General features: G+C 49.0%; 2 protein-coding genes across 3 annotated transcripts; one reads left to right on the forward strand and one right to left on the reverse strand.

Annotated features, from left to right (window-relative positions):
• Positions 1-362: 362 nt before the first annotated feature.
• zgc:158376 (uncharacterized protein LOC100101643 homolog) lies at positions 363-12,505 on the reverse strand. Of its 2 annotated transcripts, none has more exons than XM_068337024.1 (11): positions 11,860-12,505; positions 9,743-9,943; positions 8,381-8,524; positions 8,213-8,299; positions 7,942-8,121; positions 7,767-7,799; positions 6,307-7,589; positions 5,652-5,815; positions 5,399-5,560; positions 4,659-4,880; positions 363-4,571 (listed from the first exon to the last, which is right to left on the reverse strand). In XM_068337024.1, the coding sequence occupies exons 2-11, from the start codon at positions 9,926-9,928 to the stop codon at positions 4,285-4,287; spliced, it is 2,748 nt and encodes a 915-aa protein (XP_068193125.1). In that variant the 5' UTR covers positions 9,929-9,943; positions 11,860-12,505; the 3' UTR covers positions 363-4,284. The 2 variants fall into 2 exon arrangements, with proteins under 2 accessions (XP_068193125.1, XP_068193124.1); XM_068337023.1 differs by having other exon boundaries at positions 7,942-8,127; positions 11,860-12,500.
• Positions 12,506-14,197: 1,692 nt separating this feature from the next.
• Positions 14,198-17,256, forward strand: ube2m (ubiquitin conjugating enzyme E2 M). The gene is made up of 6 exons (XM_068337399.1): positions 14,198-14,498; positions 15,553-15,647; positions 15,744-15,782; positions 16,019-16,122; positions 16,462-16,525; positions 16,963-17,256. Exons 1-6 carry the CDS (start codon positions 14,384-14,386, stop codon positions 17,101-17,103), a joined length of 558 nt encoding a protein of 185 aa, XP_068193500.1. The 5' UTR covers positions 14,198-14,383; the 3' UTR covers positions 17,104-17,256.
• Positions 17,257-17,916: the final 660 nt, after the last annotated feature.

Raw genomic sequence — 17,916 nt, forward strand, 5'->3', positions numbered from 1 at the left:
ACATATCTTAAATCATTACTCTCTTATCCGGTGCAGTCTCTCAGAGTGAACCCCTCCTCATATTTACCAACCTGTTGCCAGGTAACCTCATTAATTTTTATAGCTTTTTTTGTCACTGTCAATTTAAAAATGTATTTTGCAGATATGAATTTAAAAATCAGGTTTATATTTATCAAAAACAATGAATTGGGTAATTGGGGTTTCATTTGAATGAATTACTTAAGTATGGTTCCATCATGTTTTGTTGTTCAGTTTGTCATAGTCTGGGTTTTATTGCAATCGTGTTTGTAAAAAAAAAAGCTTAAAATATATAAAAAAGTAATAGTAATTTTATTATGAAGCCGTCAAGCTCCCGCAAGATTTTCTTTTTAGTTCAAACTTATCAAACATGTAAATTATTTATGAACAAACCGAAACACAAGCTGTAAAAAAACATTGCCCCTTTATTAGTCATTTTACAGTAGTCACTCATACGTAGCTGCCTTGGTTGGTCTTTATGTGTCACTTTTTGTTCCCATTTCTTCCTCATTTTTTTCCCATCAACAAAGCGGAAGATTCATGGACAAAGTATTAAAAAAAAAAAAAATCATAAAAATAACCCAGAAATAAAAAGCAGACAAAGAAACAAAAATCGGGATAAAATGCCCCTTTTCACAACAAAAACTACATTTGGCAAAAAGACGATGATGACGGTGATCCAGTGCATCTTGAAAACGTTCGTAAAAGACGGGGGAGGAGGTTCGGAGAGAAGGCGGGACGTGTCCGGGCGTCTGATTGGATAAGAGCTTTCAGGGTTCGGGGATTATCGTCCAATCAGATGTTAACTGCTCACCTCATAGTAAAAATCATCAACAGAACACAGGCCGTTGCCGTAGTTACAGTAAAAAAAACAACACAATTTAATCACAAATACAAGAAATAAAATATAAAAAACTGATCCACTCAGAATTTTCACACGCTGAAACATTGATATGGTTTTTATGGCACAACAAGGCTTTTTTTTTTTGTTGACAACGTGGCGTTTTTCAAATTGAGGCCTTACGATTAATACTTTATTTCCCTTGGCTGCTCCAAACAGGAAGTGATGCATTACCCCTAATGCAATGCTCCAAACTTGATTCAGATAAGATCAGGGCTATGCAACCAATTTTTAGCTGGTATGAGGCTAAAGCCGGACACCCATTAGTCCACATCAGTTAGCGACAATAAATACGCAAAACGTTTTCTGACAGACATTCCATCTGACGGCAGCGACCGGAGCGATTCTGACATCTGACGACAGACCGTTTCTGACCCGCTTCCTGTTCCAGGAAACGGGTCAGAAACGCCTCCGCTCCCCACAAAAAAATCTGCCACCGTCAGGAATTAGTATCACATTTATTAGAAATTAAATCTTGGAGAGTAGAAAAAAATGGTGGGAGTGATTTTTTTTTTCTGAGCTAAGATTGTCCCGACATTTGAGACGTTGACGGATGTCGAATGAACCACCGTCGTTCAAACAGAACCAGGAGCCCACCAATGTGAGGCGACCAATCAGCTGATTGATCCCCGTTGTTGACAAAGATTGGAAAAATGTGTTTAAAATTTAAGTTGATCGCCTCTCGTCTACGCAGTTGATTGACTCTCATCTAGAGAGTTGATCGCCTCTTGTCGATGGAGTTCATCACCTCCCGCTGACGGAGTTGATCGCCTCTCGTCGACGGAGTTGATCGCCTCTCGTCGACGGAGTTGATCGCCTCTCGTCGACGGAGTTGATCGCCTCTCGTCGACGGATTTGATCGCCTCTCGTCGACGGATTTGATCGCCTCTCGTCGACGGAGTTGATCGCCTCTCTTCAACAGAGTTGATCGCTTCTCTTGACAGAGTTGATCGCCTCTCTTGACAGAGTTGATCGCCTCTCTTCAACAGAGTTGATCGCTTCTCTTGACAGTTGATCGCCTCTCTTTGACGGAGTTGATCGCCTCACTTCGACGGAGTTGATCGTCTCTCTCTGACGGAGCATCATTCTGTCACCACATGAACATGAACGACCGACAGGAACAGGAAGTGTCGTCCGTCCGTGGCGTCACGTTAGCCAACATGACTTCTGACTCATTTACAACAAACTTTTACATATTTGTTCTCAGTATTAATCAATTGTTTCTCATTTTAAGCATGGTTTTGATTACTTTAGCAGCAAGCTAACACTCATTAGATAGCTAGTGTTACCATGCTAAAGATTAGCGACACAGATAGTTTGCAACTGATCATGCCAGAGATTCATAATGATAAGAAAACATAAAATTTGGAGTTTGGAGTTCAGAACAGAGGTAATGCAACTGAATCCGACCCGCTAGCTGACCACGCTAAAAAAATATGCTATCTCGTCGAAGTGGACTCCACCAGACAGAAATTTGGATTTCTTGTTTCTCCATTAAATCACCTCAACTGTTGTTTGCAGTTGTGAGTAAAATGACATGAAATGTGCTCATGCCCCGCCCCCTTGTGATTGACAACCAGTTCACACCCGGAACAGGATGCGGGTCAGAAACGTCGGGGCGTTGTTCATGAAAATGTCTTCACACCTGATTTCAAATGAAATCAGTGATTTGCATTGATATCTGGCTCTTTGTAACATAAAACTTTGATTTCACAAAGATCCAGACGCGAAATTCAGAATTTTTCATAAACGAGGCCCCTGAGAAAAAAAGAAGAAAAAAAAAAGAAGAAGAAATTCTTTCCTTCCTGTTCGGTGAAACGGGAAAAGTAGAAGAAAATCATGAAGGGGAAAAACGAGTGTGAGACACAGAATGAGTGTGAGGAATGTGCGCGTGGACCAATGGGAGCCCAGCGCCGCCGGCGGCAAACGAATAAATTAAAACCTGATTTAAATAGAAAAATAACACCTGAGAAAAACATGACCGATCACTTCCCTTAAGAATCTGATCAGAGCGATAAAAGACGGATGATGAGGCTCAGTTTCTCTCAAACACACACACACACACACACACACACACACACACACACACACACACACACACAGGAAGGAACACACCACACCTGAAGCGGCCAGTCTGACTTTTGGAGCGCGATCAGACAGCTGTGGTTAGCCTAGCTTAGCAGAGACACTGAACCCAGGAGGGAACCGTTAGCCACGCCCCTTCAGCAGAGGGACACGCCCCCTCCTGACTCAGGTGGACAGAAGTACATTTAGCAGCAAGTTAGCGTCAATTTCATGAAGGATTACGATTGGATGCGGTGAGCAGGGCGGCGGTGTCGTCTCATTGGTCGGTTTTAAGCTAGCGCTGTTCAATGCTGCCTCCTAGCGGACACAGACTGTAGCGTGATAACTGTGATGTGAAAGTCGCGTTTGAGACTCAACGCTCTGGGGAGATTAAACCTTAATACTTTAGTTCCAACTGAAACTTCTGAAGTCGCTATGGCAACCAGCATCATCTCTGGACACATTCAGGATGTCTTAACCTGTTTGTTCGCGAGCTAACGGGACGATGTCCACAGGTTTTAATGCTAATTTCGGGTGGGCCGAGAAGGCGGGGCCTGATGAAAGCCCCGCCCATCAAACTTCTGAATGGAACGACTGCAGGAAAGAAAAATCACTCCCACCTGTACTTCCTGCCGTTCTGCGACGCGAGAATTTAAAAATCCACCCAGATTTTTCTTTTCTTCACGTCGTCTCGCATTTTGTTAGAATAAACTTTATCAATTTATGTCGACCATCGGGACGCGATCTGAGTGAGATCGGATTTCAAACATGAACGGCGAGTTTTTTTTAAGCGACAGTCGGATGATTGGGGGATTATTTTCGATGTGTTAGCCTAGCTTAGCATAAATACTGGAAGCGGAGGGAAACCGTTAGCCTGAATGAGACACAAATATCAAACCGAGTACTGATGGTCAACGTTAGCTTGTCTGCAGCTACTGAGCGGGCGATGTCGGCGCGACGCCTGACAGGAAGGGAGGAAGGATCGAGGGAGGGGAGGGAGTGTTGGGGTGATGTTTCAAAGGTTAAAGGTCATTTACAGTAAACTACATATATATACACACACCCAGAATTGTACAGAGAACAAATATGTACATGCTCGGGGTTTCTAATTTTAAGTATTACCGACAACGTTCCCAAACGAGGCTCCTCCTCCTCCTCTTCCTCACCGACAAAAGCTTCTCCAATCAGAGGAGAGATGTCCCAGGCTCCTCCTCCTTCTCCTCCTCCTCATCCTCCTGTCTGTAGTGAAACGAGGTGGAAGGCGGGGCTTGAACAGGTGTCACATGACACGGAGGAGGATCTTAGCTGTTCTTCAGCAGCGTTCTGTCTTCAGGAGGACAGGATGAGGAAGAGGAGGAGGAGGAGGAGGTGGTCAATGCGGAGGAAGAGGAAGAGGAGGAGGAAGATGAGACGGCGACTGTGGTGGCGACGGAGGAGGAGGAGGAGGAAGAGCAAGGGGCGTGGCAGGAGAAGGAGAGCAGCTGTCCAGTCTCGGATGAGAGGAGGGAGCAGGAGCGAAGGTCGGCCGTCTGCAGGGCGGGGCAGCGGCGCAGGAGGGGGAGGGACTGCTCCGTCACCTTCACGCAACCTGAGACACGGAGGGGGAAGAGATGAGCAGGTGAGAGGCTGAACCCCCCTCAGGGGGCGCCCGGTGCTTGGGGACGGTGGAGCTCACCTGCCAGGTTGATGTAGGTGAGGCTCTCCCTCAGGGGGGAGAGGGGGGAGGTGAGGGTGTGGACCGTCTGGTCCGTCACGTTCCCACACTGGCTCAGGTCCAGGCGGGTGAGGTGGGGGACGAAGCGCACCAGCAGGCGGGACGAGGCGTCGCTCAGGTCCAGCCCCCCCAGGCGAAGGTCCGTCACGTTCTGGAAACGCCCCGCCCGGGTTTCGCCGTGTGCTGCTCGGCCAATCGGAGAGCAGAGAAGAAGGAAGGGGAGGAGCCGTCAGGGAAACGATCGATCGATAATAATAGGTTCATATGAGGGATGAGCCAAAAGCTAATGCTACGTTTGCAGAAATTTAAGTCAGTGACAAATAGAACTTTGAAAGCTAATGCTAAGCTAGCAGGAGTTAAGGTCAATAGTAAATAGGAGCATGAAAGCTAACGCAATATTAGCAGGACTGTAAATTAATAGCAGATTTAAGCCAGGAAGCTAATGCCATGCTAGCAGGATTACAAGTCAACAACAGATAGAAGCATGAAAGCTAATGCTACGCTACCAGGACTGTAAATCAAAAACAGATATAAGCCATGAAGCTAATGCTATGCTAGCAGGATTGTCAATCAATAGCAGATATAAGCCAGACAGTTAATGCTACGCTAGCAGGATTTCAAGTCAACAACACAGCAGACCCTTCTGAATCACGTCCCACGACCCCTCCACCTCCTCATATCAGCCAGGCTCCGCCCCTCACCTGTGCGGGTGTCGGGCGGGGGGGCCAGCAGCTCCCTCAGGTGGGAGTCTTTGAGCTCCTCCACCCGGCTGAGGTCCAGCAGCTTGAGGCAGGGGCAGATGGCCTGGCACAGCGCCGACACCACCGGCCACGGACACCCGGACACGTTGAGCTCCAGCAGCCCTGGATGAGGCACAGGTGACACGGGGGAGACAGGGGTGAGTGATTCTGCTCAGGGGGGGGCTCACAAGTGAACAGGAAGTGAGGTCGGCACCTTGCAGGCGGTTGATGAGCCACATCAGCTGCTTCTTGGAGATGTTGGTGTAGCCCAGGTTGAGGGAGACGGGCTGGCGGCGGATGATGCCGCTCAGCATGGGGGGGGTGATGGAGCGCTGGCGGCTCAGGTCGATCTGAGTCCACAGACGTTTGTCGCAGCACCTGAGGGGGAAACGGCAGCTCAGGTGTCGACCAATCAGAGGGCAGAGAACCGGCAGCGCGGGATAACAACTGTTTGCCACAGAGGTGATGCTACGCTAATGCTAAGTTGAATGAATGAGAGTGATGGAGCGAATGAAGTGCTGCAGACATCGCTCAAGAAAATCTGTTTGCTAGAAGCTAATGCTAAGCATGTCAGATTAACCATCATGCGTCCTTGACAGCCAATCAGAATCAGACAAGCAGTCGCAAGTAGCTAATGCTAAGCTAGCAGGGATTTAAGTCAATAGCAGATATTCGACAGGAAGCTAATGCCACAGCGGTGATGCTAAGCTAACCAAACGCATGACAGCAATGCTGCAAATGAAGCAATGTTAACGTCGCGTGAGCAAAAATCTGTGCGCTAAAAGCTAATGCTAAACAAGTCAGATTAGCCGTCACATGGCTGTTACGTCACACCCCCGGCTGTGATGTCATCAGGCGGCGCCACTCACCAGCGGCTCCAGGTGCGGCAGACCCTCATGCAGACGCAGAGCTCCCTCTGGCTGAGGTGCGTGAACACTCGCAGCCACACGTCGCGTGTCATGATGTGGGAGGAGCCAGAGTCCAGCGGCAGGCAGCTGGGCTCGGGGCAGGTGGGCGGGGGCCGCACCAGGTGTCGCTCCATCTGGATGGGCCGGGGGGGCGAGGGCACCGCCGGCGGGCTGCGCTTCATCATCTGAGAACGCGGCGCCAGGCGGGACGGGTGCGAACAAGGAGACGCCGCCATTGCTGACATCATGAGGCCGCCGCCCCCCCCGGCTCCACCCCCTCCGTTAGAGGTGGGGATGGAGGAGGAGGCGGGGGCATTTCTGGACGGCGGGTTCTTACTGTTGCTACGCAGTTTGTTGCCACGGCTGCCGCCGCCACCCTTGGTGCCGCCCCCTCCTCCTCCGCCGCTGTGTCTGTGATTGGTCAGAACGCCGCTGGCGTTCTCCTTCTCCCCGCCCTCCCTCCCGCCCCCGCCCCCCGTGCCTCCCCGCGTCCGTCCGTTGCGCGCCTCCTGCCCGTTGCTGCGCTGCTTCCCCATGAAGCCGTCGTGCTGCGAGGACGGAGGCATCTGATTGGAGGAGAGGGGCGAGGGCGGGGGGTGGGAGGCGGAGTTTTTCCGGGTCCTGTCTGAAGTGGGTGTGTCCTCCTCCTCCCCGTCCAGAAGTCCGCTCTTACGTCCTCGCGGGGGCAAACCCGTGTCGCCCCCTCCTCTCCGACGAGCTTTATCCCCGCCCCCTTGCTCCTCCTCACCCCGTAGCTCCTCCCCCTGCCCCGCCTCCCCGTCCGACTCCTCGCTAGCGCTGAAGCCCAGCTCCGCCAGACGGCGCTCCCGCTCCCGTTCTCGCTCCCGCTCGCTGCGGCTCCGCTCCCTCTCGGCGCGACCGCCGCTGTTCCCGTAGATGACGGGAGGGGGCGGGGCGGGCGAGGACGACGATGGCGAGGAGCCGCCGCCCCCCTGCTCCCCCCGCAGGGAGTCGTCTGAGTCGGACTCGGAGTCGGACTCGGAGCTGGAGGAGGAGGAGGACGAGGACTCGGCGCGGCGCTCCAGCAGACACATCCGCTTGAAGCGCTCCAGCTTCTCCCGGTGGTGCGAGCGCTGGTCAGCGCTCGACGTGGCCCCACCCCCAATGGCCCCACCTCCCCCGGACTGAGAGGAAGGAGCCGCCGAAGATCCCTGGAGTCCTCCTGCTCCTCCTCCGGCGGAGGAGGCGGGCCCGTTAGACTCCACCCCTTCCTGTTTGGGCTTCTGTAGGGGTGGAAACATCCAGTCAGCAGGATTACAATAGGTAGCCAATGCTACGCTAACAGGTGTTTCATTCAATTACAGACATAAGCAAGGAAGCTAAAGCTACGCTAGCAGGATTACATGATGATAGTCCCCGCCCCCAACGCAAGCCCCGCCCCCAACCCCGAGGCATAGTACCTTTTTCAGACGTTTCTCGTGGGTGCCCTTCACCTGAGAGACAGACACAGGTAGAGAAGGCGGAGCCAGACAGAGGAGGAGGCGGAGCCAGAGGAGGAGGCGGAGACAGAGGACAGACAGTCAGAGCTGCAGACAGGTTCAGACATCCAGCTGATGCGTCGCCGCCGCCACTCACCTTCTTCTTGGGCCCGCTGTCGGGCGGCAGCTCCTTCTCCTTCTTCCTCTTGTGGCCCCCGTCCATCCTCGCCACCTCCTCCAGGGAGGGCGGAGCCTTCTTCTTGGGGGGCGGGTCATCTGTCAGCTTCCAGCGTCCCACCTCGCCGTTGTCCAGCCTGCGTTTCCCTGAGCCGTCCATCTGCTCCTGGATGACGACAAATGACGTCGCTCGTTACAAACCATGCTGTTTGATGGCCACGCCTCCTCCCGTCGGTGGCTCCGCCTTCTACCTTGCTGGTCTTCCCCTCTTTGTGGCACTTTGGACACTCCCAGCAGTTGGGGATCTCGTCGTTGATGATTCCTTCGGCTTTTCCCATCTGAGGAAGAAAAACAGCGTCAGCGGGACACGCCCCCAGCAGGTGTGGGTGGAGTCAGGTGTGGTTGTGGGCGGGGCTCACCTTCAGACAGCTGGGGTGGATGATTTCGTTGCAGATGGTGCACTCCATCAGGGACAGGCTGAACTTCTCCTCCTCAGAGTCGACCGTGTCCTCCTTCCCCGCCTCGCCGCACGCAAAGCACACCGCCGTGTGAGGCAGCACGGGCTGGAAGACAGACGGGGGGAGGGACAGGTAGAGAGACAGACGGGTAGGGACGGGTGAGACAGCATGCTAACTGCTAATGAGCTAACAGAGCTAAAGCAGGTGAGGGGTCACCTGACGTCAGGTGGGGAGGATCCACCGAACAGATTGTTTACTGTGAGGATGCGCCTCCATTACCCACAATGCACAGTGACAGTCCCTGGATGAGAGTGTGACGTCATGCTAGTGGCTAACGTAGCTTCAGGGGAGGCGCACGAACGCTACTCCTCCTACGGCCACCAGGGGGAGTCTCTCCTCCCTCCTTCTCCTCCTCCTTCTACTGAAGGAAAAGGAGGAGGAGAGGGAGGAGGAGGAGGAGGAGGAGAACTGGATAGAGGAGGATCGGCTCTCCTCTTCTCTATCCAGTCATCTTCCTCCTCCTCCTGCTGCTGCTCCTCCAGTAATAAATATGTAATCCTCCCACTGGATGAGGAGCAACACATCCACCAGATCAGTGTGTGTGTTTGTGTTAATGCGTCGTCTGTGATGGATCCAAGCCAACTCTATCACACAGCACCAGCAACCATCTCCGGTTGCCATGGAAACCCAGCATCCTCTCCTGCTGGGCTCCAGCTCTCTGCTGATGCTATTTGAAGAATTGACACACAAAAAAATTCCTCATCTTCATTATTTGAAGTGTAAGTGTGTGTGTGTGTTTCTCTGTGTGTGTGTGTGTGTGTGTGTGTGTGTGTGTGTGTATGTGTGTGTGTGTGTATGTGTGTACATGTCGTTTTATGGAGCATGATGCTGCATCCTTGTTCAGAACATTCTGTCTTGATCTCTTCTGACGGTTCAATCTGTTCAATCCACTCAATCAATCGATCGTTATTGATCTGATGAAGACGATCGATTGATTTTAAAAACCGTTCTGGCTTGTTTAAGAGATGCATGATGGGAAATATCTTCTACAAACGCTGATCGGTTTCACATTTCATCAGCTTGTTGTTTGCAAATGTTCTGATTCTGAATTTGATTTGGACACGCACACACACACACACACACACACACACACACACCCTCCTCCTCCTCTTTGGTGAAACATGGATGACTTCACTCACATCAGATGAAGTTGTTGATGGAACAGAGGAGTCACCTTTCACCACAACACAGTGTGTGTGTGTGTGTGTGTGTGTGTGTGTGTGTGTGTGTGTGTGTGTGTGTGTGTGTGTGAGTGTGTCTCACCGCTGTGCACTGTCTCAGGAGGCAGGACTGCTTCATGCGTCCGGGTCCGCCGAACTTCTTCATGTCCTTGCAGAAGTGACACTCCCCACACTCGGTCCTCATGCAGGCCTGGCAGCGCCGGCACCGGGTCCGCCTGCGCCTCGCCCCCCCGCCAGCCCCCCCGCCCAGCGCCTTACTGCCCGACATCCCCCAACAAGTCAGCTGTGGACACATACACACACACACACAAAGAGCTAGCGTAAGCATCCAGGTGAACGTCAGCTGGTCCGGATGCGGCTAAAGCTAAAGCTAACCCGGGTTAAAGTAATAACGAATAAATCGGGTCCAGAAGCGATCGCACTGATTCTTCGTGTTTAGGTTCAGTTTGTCGGATGGATTCTGATGTCTTAAAGTCGGATGAAGAATTGCCCTGACATCCATCGGACGGTGGCCGGCGGGGGTCGACCGACACACCAGCGCTGACTGCTAACATCTGGTTCTGGTTGTTACGTCGGTCCCGTTTTTGATCCGCTCTTCCAGGATGCAGACCCGGGGGGAGTGGCTGCAGTCGGATCGGAAGGTGGTGGAGGCTGATGGATAGACCGGGTAAACACAACCCAGGACCGGGGGGTAACCAGGAACTGGTCTGGGCTCAGAAAAATGAATTCAGTCTCAGGGATTCCGCCGGAGCATCCTGGACCCAAAAACTTCTTCCGGTTCACGGGGGGGTCAGATCTCATCACCTCCAGCCTGAACCGTCGGGATCCAACGGGCAAACAGCCTGAACTCAAAGCTCCAGAAGCAGAATTTAAAGGTTCTAGATTAACAACAACATAGAATCACAGAACGCCACCTCCGAAACGGACGCAACGTCATCCAAGACAACATGAGAAAAAACATCCCATAATGCAAAGCCTGAACGAATTAATGGATCCCTGAGAAATAAAGATGCGTAAATTTTGGGACAAACCTGCTGATAAAACAACAAACAGACAAACAGGTTGTTAAAGTTGCAGGTAACAATCGATGGATTACACAATTAAAATTCAACCTAAATTCAAACTACAGTATTTTCCGCACAACAAGGCGCACTGGATTATAAAGGTGCATCTTCAATGAATGGCCTGTTTTAAAACTTATTTCATAAAGAAGGCCCACTGGATTATAAGTCGCACTGTCGTTTTTTGAGAAAATTAAAGGCTTTTAGAGTGCGTCTTCTAGTGCGGAAAACACTGTAAAACATTTGAGAACATAAAATACTGTCTTTCACAAGGATCCATCGGGATTGACGGGAATTATTCACACGAATAAAATAAAACTGAACGAACATGGAGGTAAATTCTTACTTGAGTACTTTGTACTGCTGTTTTAATATTTAGAAATAATAAATTTAAATTCTTATTTCAAATGTTTTCCTGGGTTATGTCAGAGCAAACATGACAGTGAACTCCAGCAGGTTGTTGGTTCTCGCCCCGGGACTTGATGCTTGTTTTTCTCGCCTGTCATAAACGTTCAGCTCCTGTTGATTTAAATTACTTCTGGATGTTTGTTTTGCAGTTTAAAAAACTCTCTTTAGGCTCTTCCTGAAGGTGTTAATGCTAGAAAAACTAGCTTTAGCATCCAAACGCTCATCTGTCAAAAAAAAAACCCCGAAAACCCCACCAGATAATCGACAGATCGAATCGATCTGATGGCAATGGAACTGATCAGGTTAGCATCACATCAACACAAACAGAGCTAGCTGGAGTTAGCATCACGGGAAGAATGAAGACGTGCATCTGGCTCCACTAGCGAGCTAACATGCTAGCAGCTAGCTAACTAGCTAGCTGCGCGTCACAGTAAGCTACATTTAATTAAAAAACGTTAACACAAAACTACAAACAGACGTTTTTGACTTTAGGATTTGTTATTAAATAAAAAGCAAGCTTATTAAATAACAGAAACCACCTCCATCCCCCCTCCCGGAGTCTCCAGTGGACTGATGCTAAGATGCTACCAGGCTAGCTGCTCTGCATTGGCAGCCTGCAGCTTCCTGTTTCATTCTCCCCCCCAGTCCGTTAAAATAAAAACAATCAAACCGAATTATTACGTCACTTTAAACATCACCACGGCTGATGACGTCACGAACCAGGACTCACCTTTCCGTATCGGGTCGCATGCTCCCGGCTCGCTCATTAGAAAGAAGATTAGCCAACAATTAGCCACCGTTAGCTTCGGGGGGGTTAGCCGCGGCTAGCCGTCCGCTTCCTTGTTCCTTTCTCCCGGCCAGGCTGCTCGGTAGCTCCCCCGGTCGGCTTCACGGGCGTCCCATCGCGCTCAGTTCCGATTGTCACGGCTGGCTCAGGAGGGGGAGGGTGCTGCTAGCCTGACGGAGCCGCCGATGGCTCGAAGATGTCTCGATAATCGATCGGATCGATAGCGATTAGGTTGAAGGGCGCAGCGCCGCTGCCTGAGTCGAGCCCATTCACCGCTCTGCCTCTCCCTCCCTCACCCTCTCTCTCTCTCTCTCTTTCCCTCACCCCTGCCTCTCTCACCCCTACGCTCCACACGTTACAACGTGTTCTCTCCTTCCCGGGGGGGCTTCCAAATACCTAAAATGGCTCATTTGAAGCGGAGCGCAGGGGTTTAGAACCGAGCAGCGATGGGATTCGAACCCCCTCCGGCCGAAGCGTCTCCATTAATCGCGGATGTTTCTAACGAGCAGCGCGGCTTTTGTTCTCCGGCTCTATTGTGTGGCGCCAGGCTGCGGTGTTGTGCGTTTTTGTTTTTTTTGCTTCGGTGTTGTAACTCGTTTCGAAGCCGCCCCACATCGATCGCATCCCGCGGGTGAACCGCAGACCGCCGCTCGCTGTTTCTGCCTCCGAAGGGAAGGAGAGGAGGAGGGGGGGGGGGCGATAAAATAAATAAATAAATGTTGTAAATAAAATATAGGCAGTGAAAATATGCACGCCACGCCCCCCTCCTGCACGGTGACGTCACGATGCGTCGGGGGGGTTTGAGAGTCGTTGTGGAAGTTGTAGTTTTCACACACAGTGGGGGGTGGGGAAAGAATGTTAGAAATGATTGATATTTAAAAGAAGAAAATCTAAAACAGCGCTAAAAACATATTTTTTTAAATTTAATTTATTTTTTAATTTAATTGAATATGAATATGTTGAATATTAAATATAGTTAAATATTTATAGACAAATTTTTGAGATTTTTGATTAATATCTTGCATGTTAGATAAGATGTCCCTTTATAAGATAGATAGATAGATAGATAGATAGATAGATAGATAGATAGATAGATAGATAGATAGATAGATAGATAGATAGATAGATAGATAGATAGATAGATATCCCAAACTGGAAACTTCAAAATATTAGTCCCGCAGTGGGAAAATTCCTTTATTACGGCAGTATAAGCTGTATAGAAAGTATTAACACTTAATAAGATTAATAATAAAAATATGAAGCAGCATTCTATAAATTGTTTTTATTTCATTTAGCATTCACCAATAATTACAATTAATACACCTTTGAAGTCATATAGAAATGATAGATATTTAAATGAAAACACTAAAACAGTTGAATTTTTTTTATTTTTAAGATTGTACAATTTTCTAAAATGTCATTCGAAACTCAATCAATTAATACTACTTTAATATTTGTGTCACATTTAATTAAGAAAAAACGCATAAAACGTTAATGAATATTGATTTTGAGGGCATTTTTATTCACTCCTCGTGCAGAACATTATGGTCAAGTTTAGCGTTCTGATCAGGCATAAAATTTACTAAAATTGTGCACTGTGTGGAAAATTCAAATTCCTTATTTCAAAAACAAATAAAAAATAGAAAAAAAAACCTTCCAGCTGTTGAATCCTATTCATTAAAACATAAAACAAGAACAAATAGCACAAACAAACCGAGTCAACCTACTATCAAACTTTACAACGTCAAAAACACGTCAGGCTGGTCCGCAGGTGGGCGTGGTTCAAAATCTATCAGCCTATCAAAACCTGTCCCATGTCTGGACGCTTTCCATGGTCTGACGTCATGAAAACCAGACACTGTCTGCACTCAAACTGTACAAATAAGGAATTAATACACAGTAATAACAAATATGATCAAAATAATTATTTATTTACTAATTTATTTCATGAAAGAAAAGTTTGAAACAACAAAATCACTCAAACGCGACAATCTACAACGTTTTTACAAAAACTAGACCAAAAAAGGATCACGTGACTAAAAATGATTTCATTTAATCAGGAAGTTTGACGCAGAATTATGACGACACATAAAAAATGAATCATCTCTATTCAGATATCAATAAATGATTAGTTTGAGAAAGTTTCACTCTATTTTGAGGCGTTAATTCATCTAACAATAATTAAATAATAATAATTAAAGTTTATTCCCGTTGACGTCACGCCCCCCCCCCACCATTGTGGGGTGCAGTCCGGACTCCGTCACCCTTTCTCCCCCCTCCCCCTAGCTAACAGGCTAGGCTAGCTCGGCGGCTAGCAACTCTCGTCAGTGTAATTAGTTGAGACGCACCGGCTCCATCAACGTCACGGTGCCGTTCGGACGGAAGCGACCCGGTTACCGTGAAGCCAGCACTCGGACTTCCCGCAGGGACCCCCCAGTTCGGACCTCCGATTGTCAAACGACTGAAGATGATTAAGCTTTTCTCCCTGAAGCAGCAGAAGAAAGACGAGGAATCTGCTGGAGGAAACAGACAAGGAGCCGGGGGGAAGAAAGCCAGCGCGGCCCAGCTCCGAATACAGAAAGGTGGGTCTTAACGGCACCGATCGCGGCGATATCGCTCCGCCGGACCAGCTAACGGGTTAGCCGGACACCGAACCTCGTCGGGACCCCCGGTTCCTCCGTAGCCGTTAGCGGAGCGGTGTTGTTAGCGCTCAGCTAGCAGCTAGCTGGAGGTGGTGTTAGCTAACAGCGGCTAGCTGGTTTCTAAATGTGAAAACAGGAGGAGTTAGCCGGTGTCAGGTCCTCCGGGGCTAGCGCGTTAGCATGCAGCCTGAACGGAGCCCCCGGAGAGGACACCCCGCAGTAGAGACGAGCTCACCCCGACAGGAGCGGTTCATCACCGGGTTGACGTTTAAGCTAAGAGCGGCTAGCTCCATGGAGCTAACCCGCTGTGTCAGCTTTTTACTGGTTTGCTGCAGATCAACTGTTAACTAACAACCAGACCAGCTGGTCCGGTGTGATCTGACCTTCAATACATCTGTCAACAATCACATCTGGAAACACACACCTGTCAACACTTGTAAACAATCACACCTCTAACCACACCCCTGTCAACAATCACATCCGGAAACACACACCTGTCAACAAACACCTGTCAACAAACTCCTCTAAACAAAGAGTTGTAAACAATCACCCCTGGAAACAAACACCTGTAAACTGTCACATCTGAAGGAAAACATCTGTAAACAATCACACCTATCAACAAACACACCTGTAAACAGTCTCATCTGTAAAAAAAAAAAAAAACTCCTGTGAACAGGTATGGAGCTGACACACAAGTTACAGAGGACACACACATGCACTTTTCCCACCTGTAAACACACCTGTAAACAAACCCACCTGGGCCTGGTCCACCAGGGACTGTGACCAATCACGTCGCTGTTTACGTACGTATGTGAGGTCAGGATGAGGCGGTTGAGCTCAAACGTTGGAGTCTTTATCGATTTGTGAAAGTTAAACCGATCGATGAAGCTGATCTGAAAACTGCTGGTCTGAAATCTACTGATCTGAGATCAACTGATCTGTAACCTGCTGATCTGAAATCAGCAGCCTGACATCTCGTCTGCTTTTCTTCCAGACATCAATGAGCTGAACCTGCCAAAGACGTGTGAGATCAACTTTCCCGACGACGATGACCTGCTCAACTTCAGACTCATCATCTCGCCCGACGAGGTGTGTGTGTGTGTGTGTCTGTGTGTGTTCACATTAAGTTATGCTCATGTTCCAAATTAACAGACTTTCGGTGTTTACTATCTGTTTGTCTTTCAGGGTTTTTACAAAGGAGGAAAGTTTGTCTTCAGCTTTAAGGTCAGAATTCCACAAATTCCACCAAATATTTTTAAAGTTTTTAAACATAACTATTGACTAAAACCTGTGTGTGTGTGTGTGTGTGTGTGTGTGTGTGTGTGTGTGTGTGTGTGTGTGTGTGTGTGTGTGTGTGTGTGTGTGTGTGTGTGTGTGTGTGTGTGTGTGTGTGTGTGTGTGTGTGTGTGTGTGTGTGTGTGTGTGTGTGTGTGTGTGTGTGTGTGTGTGTGTGTGTACAGGTAGGACAGGGTTACCCCCACGACCCCCCGAAGGTGAAGTGTGAGACGATGGTGTATCACCCCAACATCGACCTGGACGGAAACGTCTGCCTAAATATCTTAAGGTGCGTTCAGGAACCGCATGTAAAACTTGTCCAGACTTTTTGACCAACATTTTGCATGAGATTGAAAATCAGCGTGGAAATTTTCCAACAAATTCCCAACATTTCAGATATTGTCTTTGAGCTGTTTTCAGTGGAATCTGTGGTTCCTGTGTTTTTGAAATCATTGTGTTGTAGAGTTGGAGTTTGGTTCTGTCCCCACCTCCTCTAGACGTTTCATTACATCATAGTTTCACCTTAATTTTGTTTTAAATTAATTTTGCTTAAAGCATTAATATAAACCTGTAATCAGTGTTTGGACGACAACACCAGTAGGTTTTTCAATCTTCTTCTTCTCCACAGAGAGGACTGGAAGCCGGTTTTGACAATAAACTCCATCATCTATGGTCTACAGTATCTATTTCTAGTAAGTTCTGTTTGAATGTTTGACCTGAATGTTGAAATAAATCCTGATTCGTTCTTAATTATTCAGTCAAATTTATCAAATCATGTGTAGAAAAGTTTCCTATGAGATTTTAAATACAACTAATTCCAATCAGTCAGACCTGAATGAACAGAGATCTATTTCCTGTCTAAGCCCCCCTCCCCCTTACTGGTGTAGATCTGCCTCTTGCAGGTAGTTTCATTGTTAGCGTGTAAGTGTGTCGACTTTTACACATTTATTCTCTATTTTCGGCCCCTCCCCCTGTCACTGTTTACCACAATCAGCAAATTTTTTTTTTCTTCTTTGAGTTAGCTGCTAACTGCTGCTAGCGGGATCGTCACGCTTTTGCGTTTACAATGAGTCCTGCATCCGATCTCGGCATTAACTTGTTGCTATGACAACCCCGCCCTCCCCCACAGGAGCCTAACCCTGAGGACCCTTTGAACAAGGAGGCGGCGGAGGTCCTGCGGGCGAACCGGCGGCTCTTCGAGCAGAACGTCCATCGCTCGCTGAGGGGTGGCTACGTGGGCGCCACCTACTTCGAGAGGTGTCTCAAATAACTCCTACGTTCTCTACCCCCTTCTCCCCTCCTCCTCCCCCACCTGTCCTTACACTCCCTCCCCTCTTCCTGCCCCCCCCCCAATCCCTTCAGTCCTGCTTGTCAGCGGGAGCTGCAGTAACAGGAAGCAGCACGACCAGAAGATGCTTCTGTTTTAAAACTAAAGAAGAAGCCCCCCCCACCCCTCCTTACCCCCCCCTTTTCGTTCCCCCCCTCCCTCTCTATCCCTCTGTTTTACTTTGAAGACGCAGCATTCAGCCGTTTACACGCCACAGCAGGATGCACACACGACGTTAATGGACTTGAAAAGATGTCTGACAGCAAGCAGTGGGGCGGGGGTGGAATGGGGTGGGGGGGGCAACAGTGATGACCGACGACGACGATGATGATGATGATGATGATGATGATACCGGCATGATTTTTTTTATTTTTTTATTTGGTGTACTTTGCTAACACACCTGGTTCAGACAGGTGGTCAGAAGGACACGCCCCCCCCCCCCCCCACCAGCCAGCAGCAAACGCCAAACCCACCAATAGGATTCAGGCTCCTGTCCTGGTTGCCTGGCAACCGCACAAGCCTGAGAAGGCAGGAAGTAGACCCCCCCCCGTCATTCAGCCAGCAGGGACTCCACTACAGCAGATGTGAGTTCAGCGTATGACATCACGGTGGGTGGGGCTTGTGTGAGTGGGAGGCGCCCCTAATGTACCTTACAAGGAAGGAAGGTTGGCTGTTGGTTTTAACGGGGTTTGGGGGAGTGGGAGGAGTTAGAGTCAAGCCACACCCAGGTACGCCTTAAAAAAATCCCTCAGAGAC

The sequence above is a fragment of the Antennarius striatus genome, chromosome 16 (genome assembly GCF_040054535.1).
Source record: "Antennarius striatus isolate MH-2024 chromosome 16, ASM4005453v1, whole genome shotgun sequence".
In the NCBI taxonomy this organism is placed as follows: Eukaryota; Metazoa; Chordata; class Actinopteri; order Lophiiformes; family Antennariidae; genus Antennarius; species Antennarius striatus.

What these genes read in the sequence shown, in the direction of transcription:
- zgc:158376 (XM_068337023.1), bottom strand. Translation starts at nt 9,928, where the DNA reads ATGTCGGGCAGTAAGGCGCTGGGCGGGGGGGCTGGCGGGGGGGCGAGG. An exon ending in ACAGCGGGCCCAAGAAGAAG is followed by an intron (nt 7,800 to 7,941) that starts GTGAGTGGCGGC and finishes TCTGTCTCTCAG; the next exon opens with GTGAAGGGCACCCACGAGAA. An exon ending in CACCTACATCAACCTGGCAG is followed by an intron (nt 4,572 to 4,658) that starts GTGAGCTCCACC and finishes TCCGTGTCTCAG; the next exon opens with GTTGCGTGAAGGTGACGGAG.
- ube2m (XM_068337399.1), top strand. Translation starts at nt 14,384, where the DNA reads ATGATTAAGCTTTTCTCCCTGAAGCAGCAGAAGAAAGACGAGGAATCT. An exon ending in CCAGCTCCGAATACAGAAAG is followed by an intron (nt 14,499 to 15,552) that starts GTGGGTCTTAAC and finishes CTTTTCTTCCAG; the next exon opens with ACATCAATGAGCTGAACCTG. An exon ending in GTCTACAGTATCTATTTCTA is followed by an intron (nt 16,526 to 16,962) that starts GTAAGTTCTGTT and finishes CCTCCCCCACAG; the next exon opens with GAGCCTAACCCTGAGGACCC.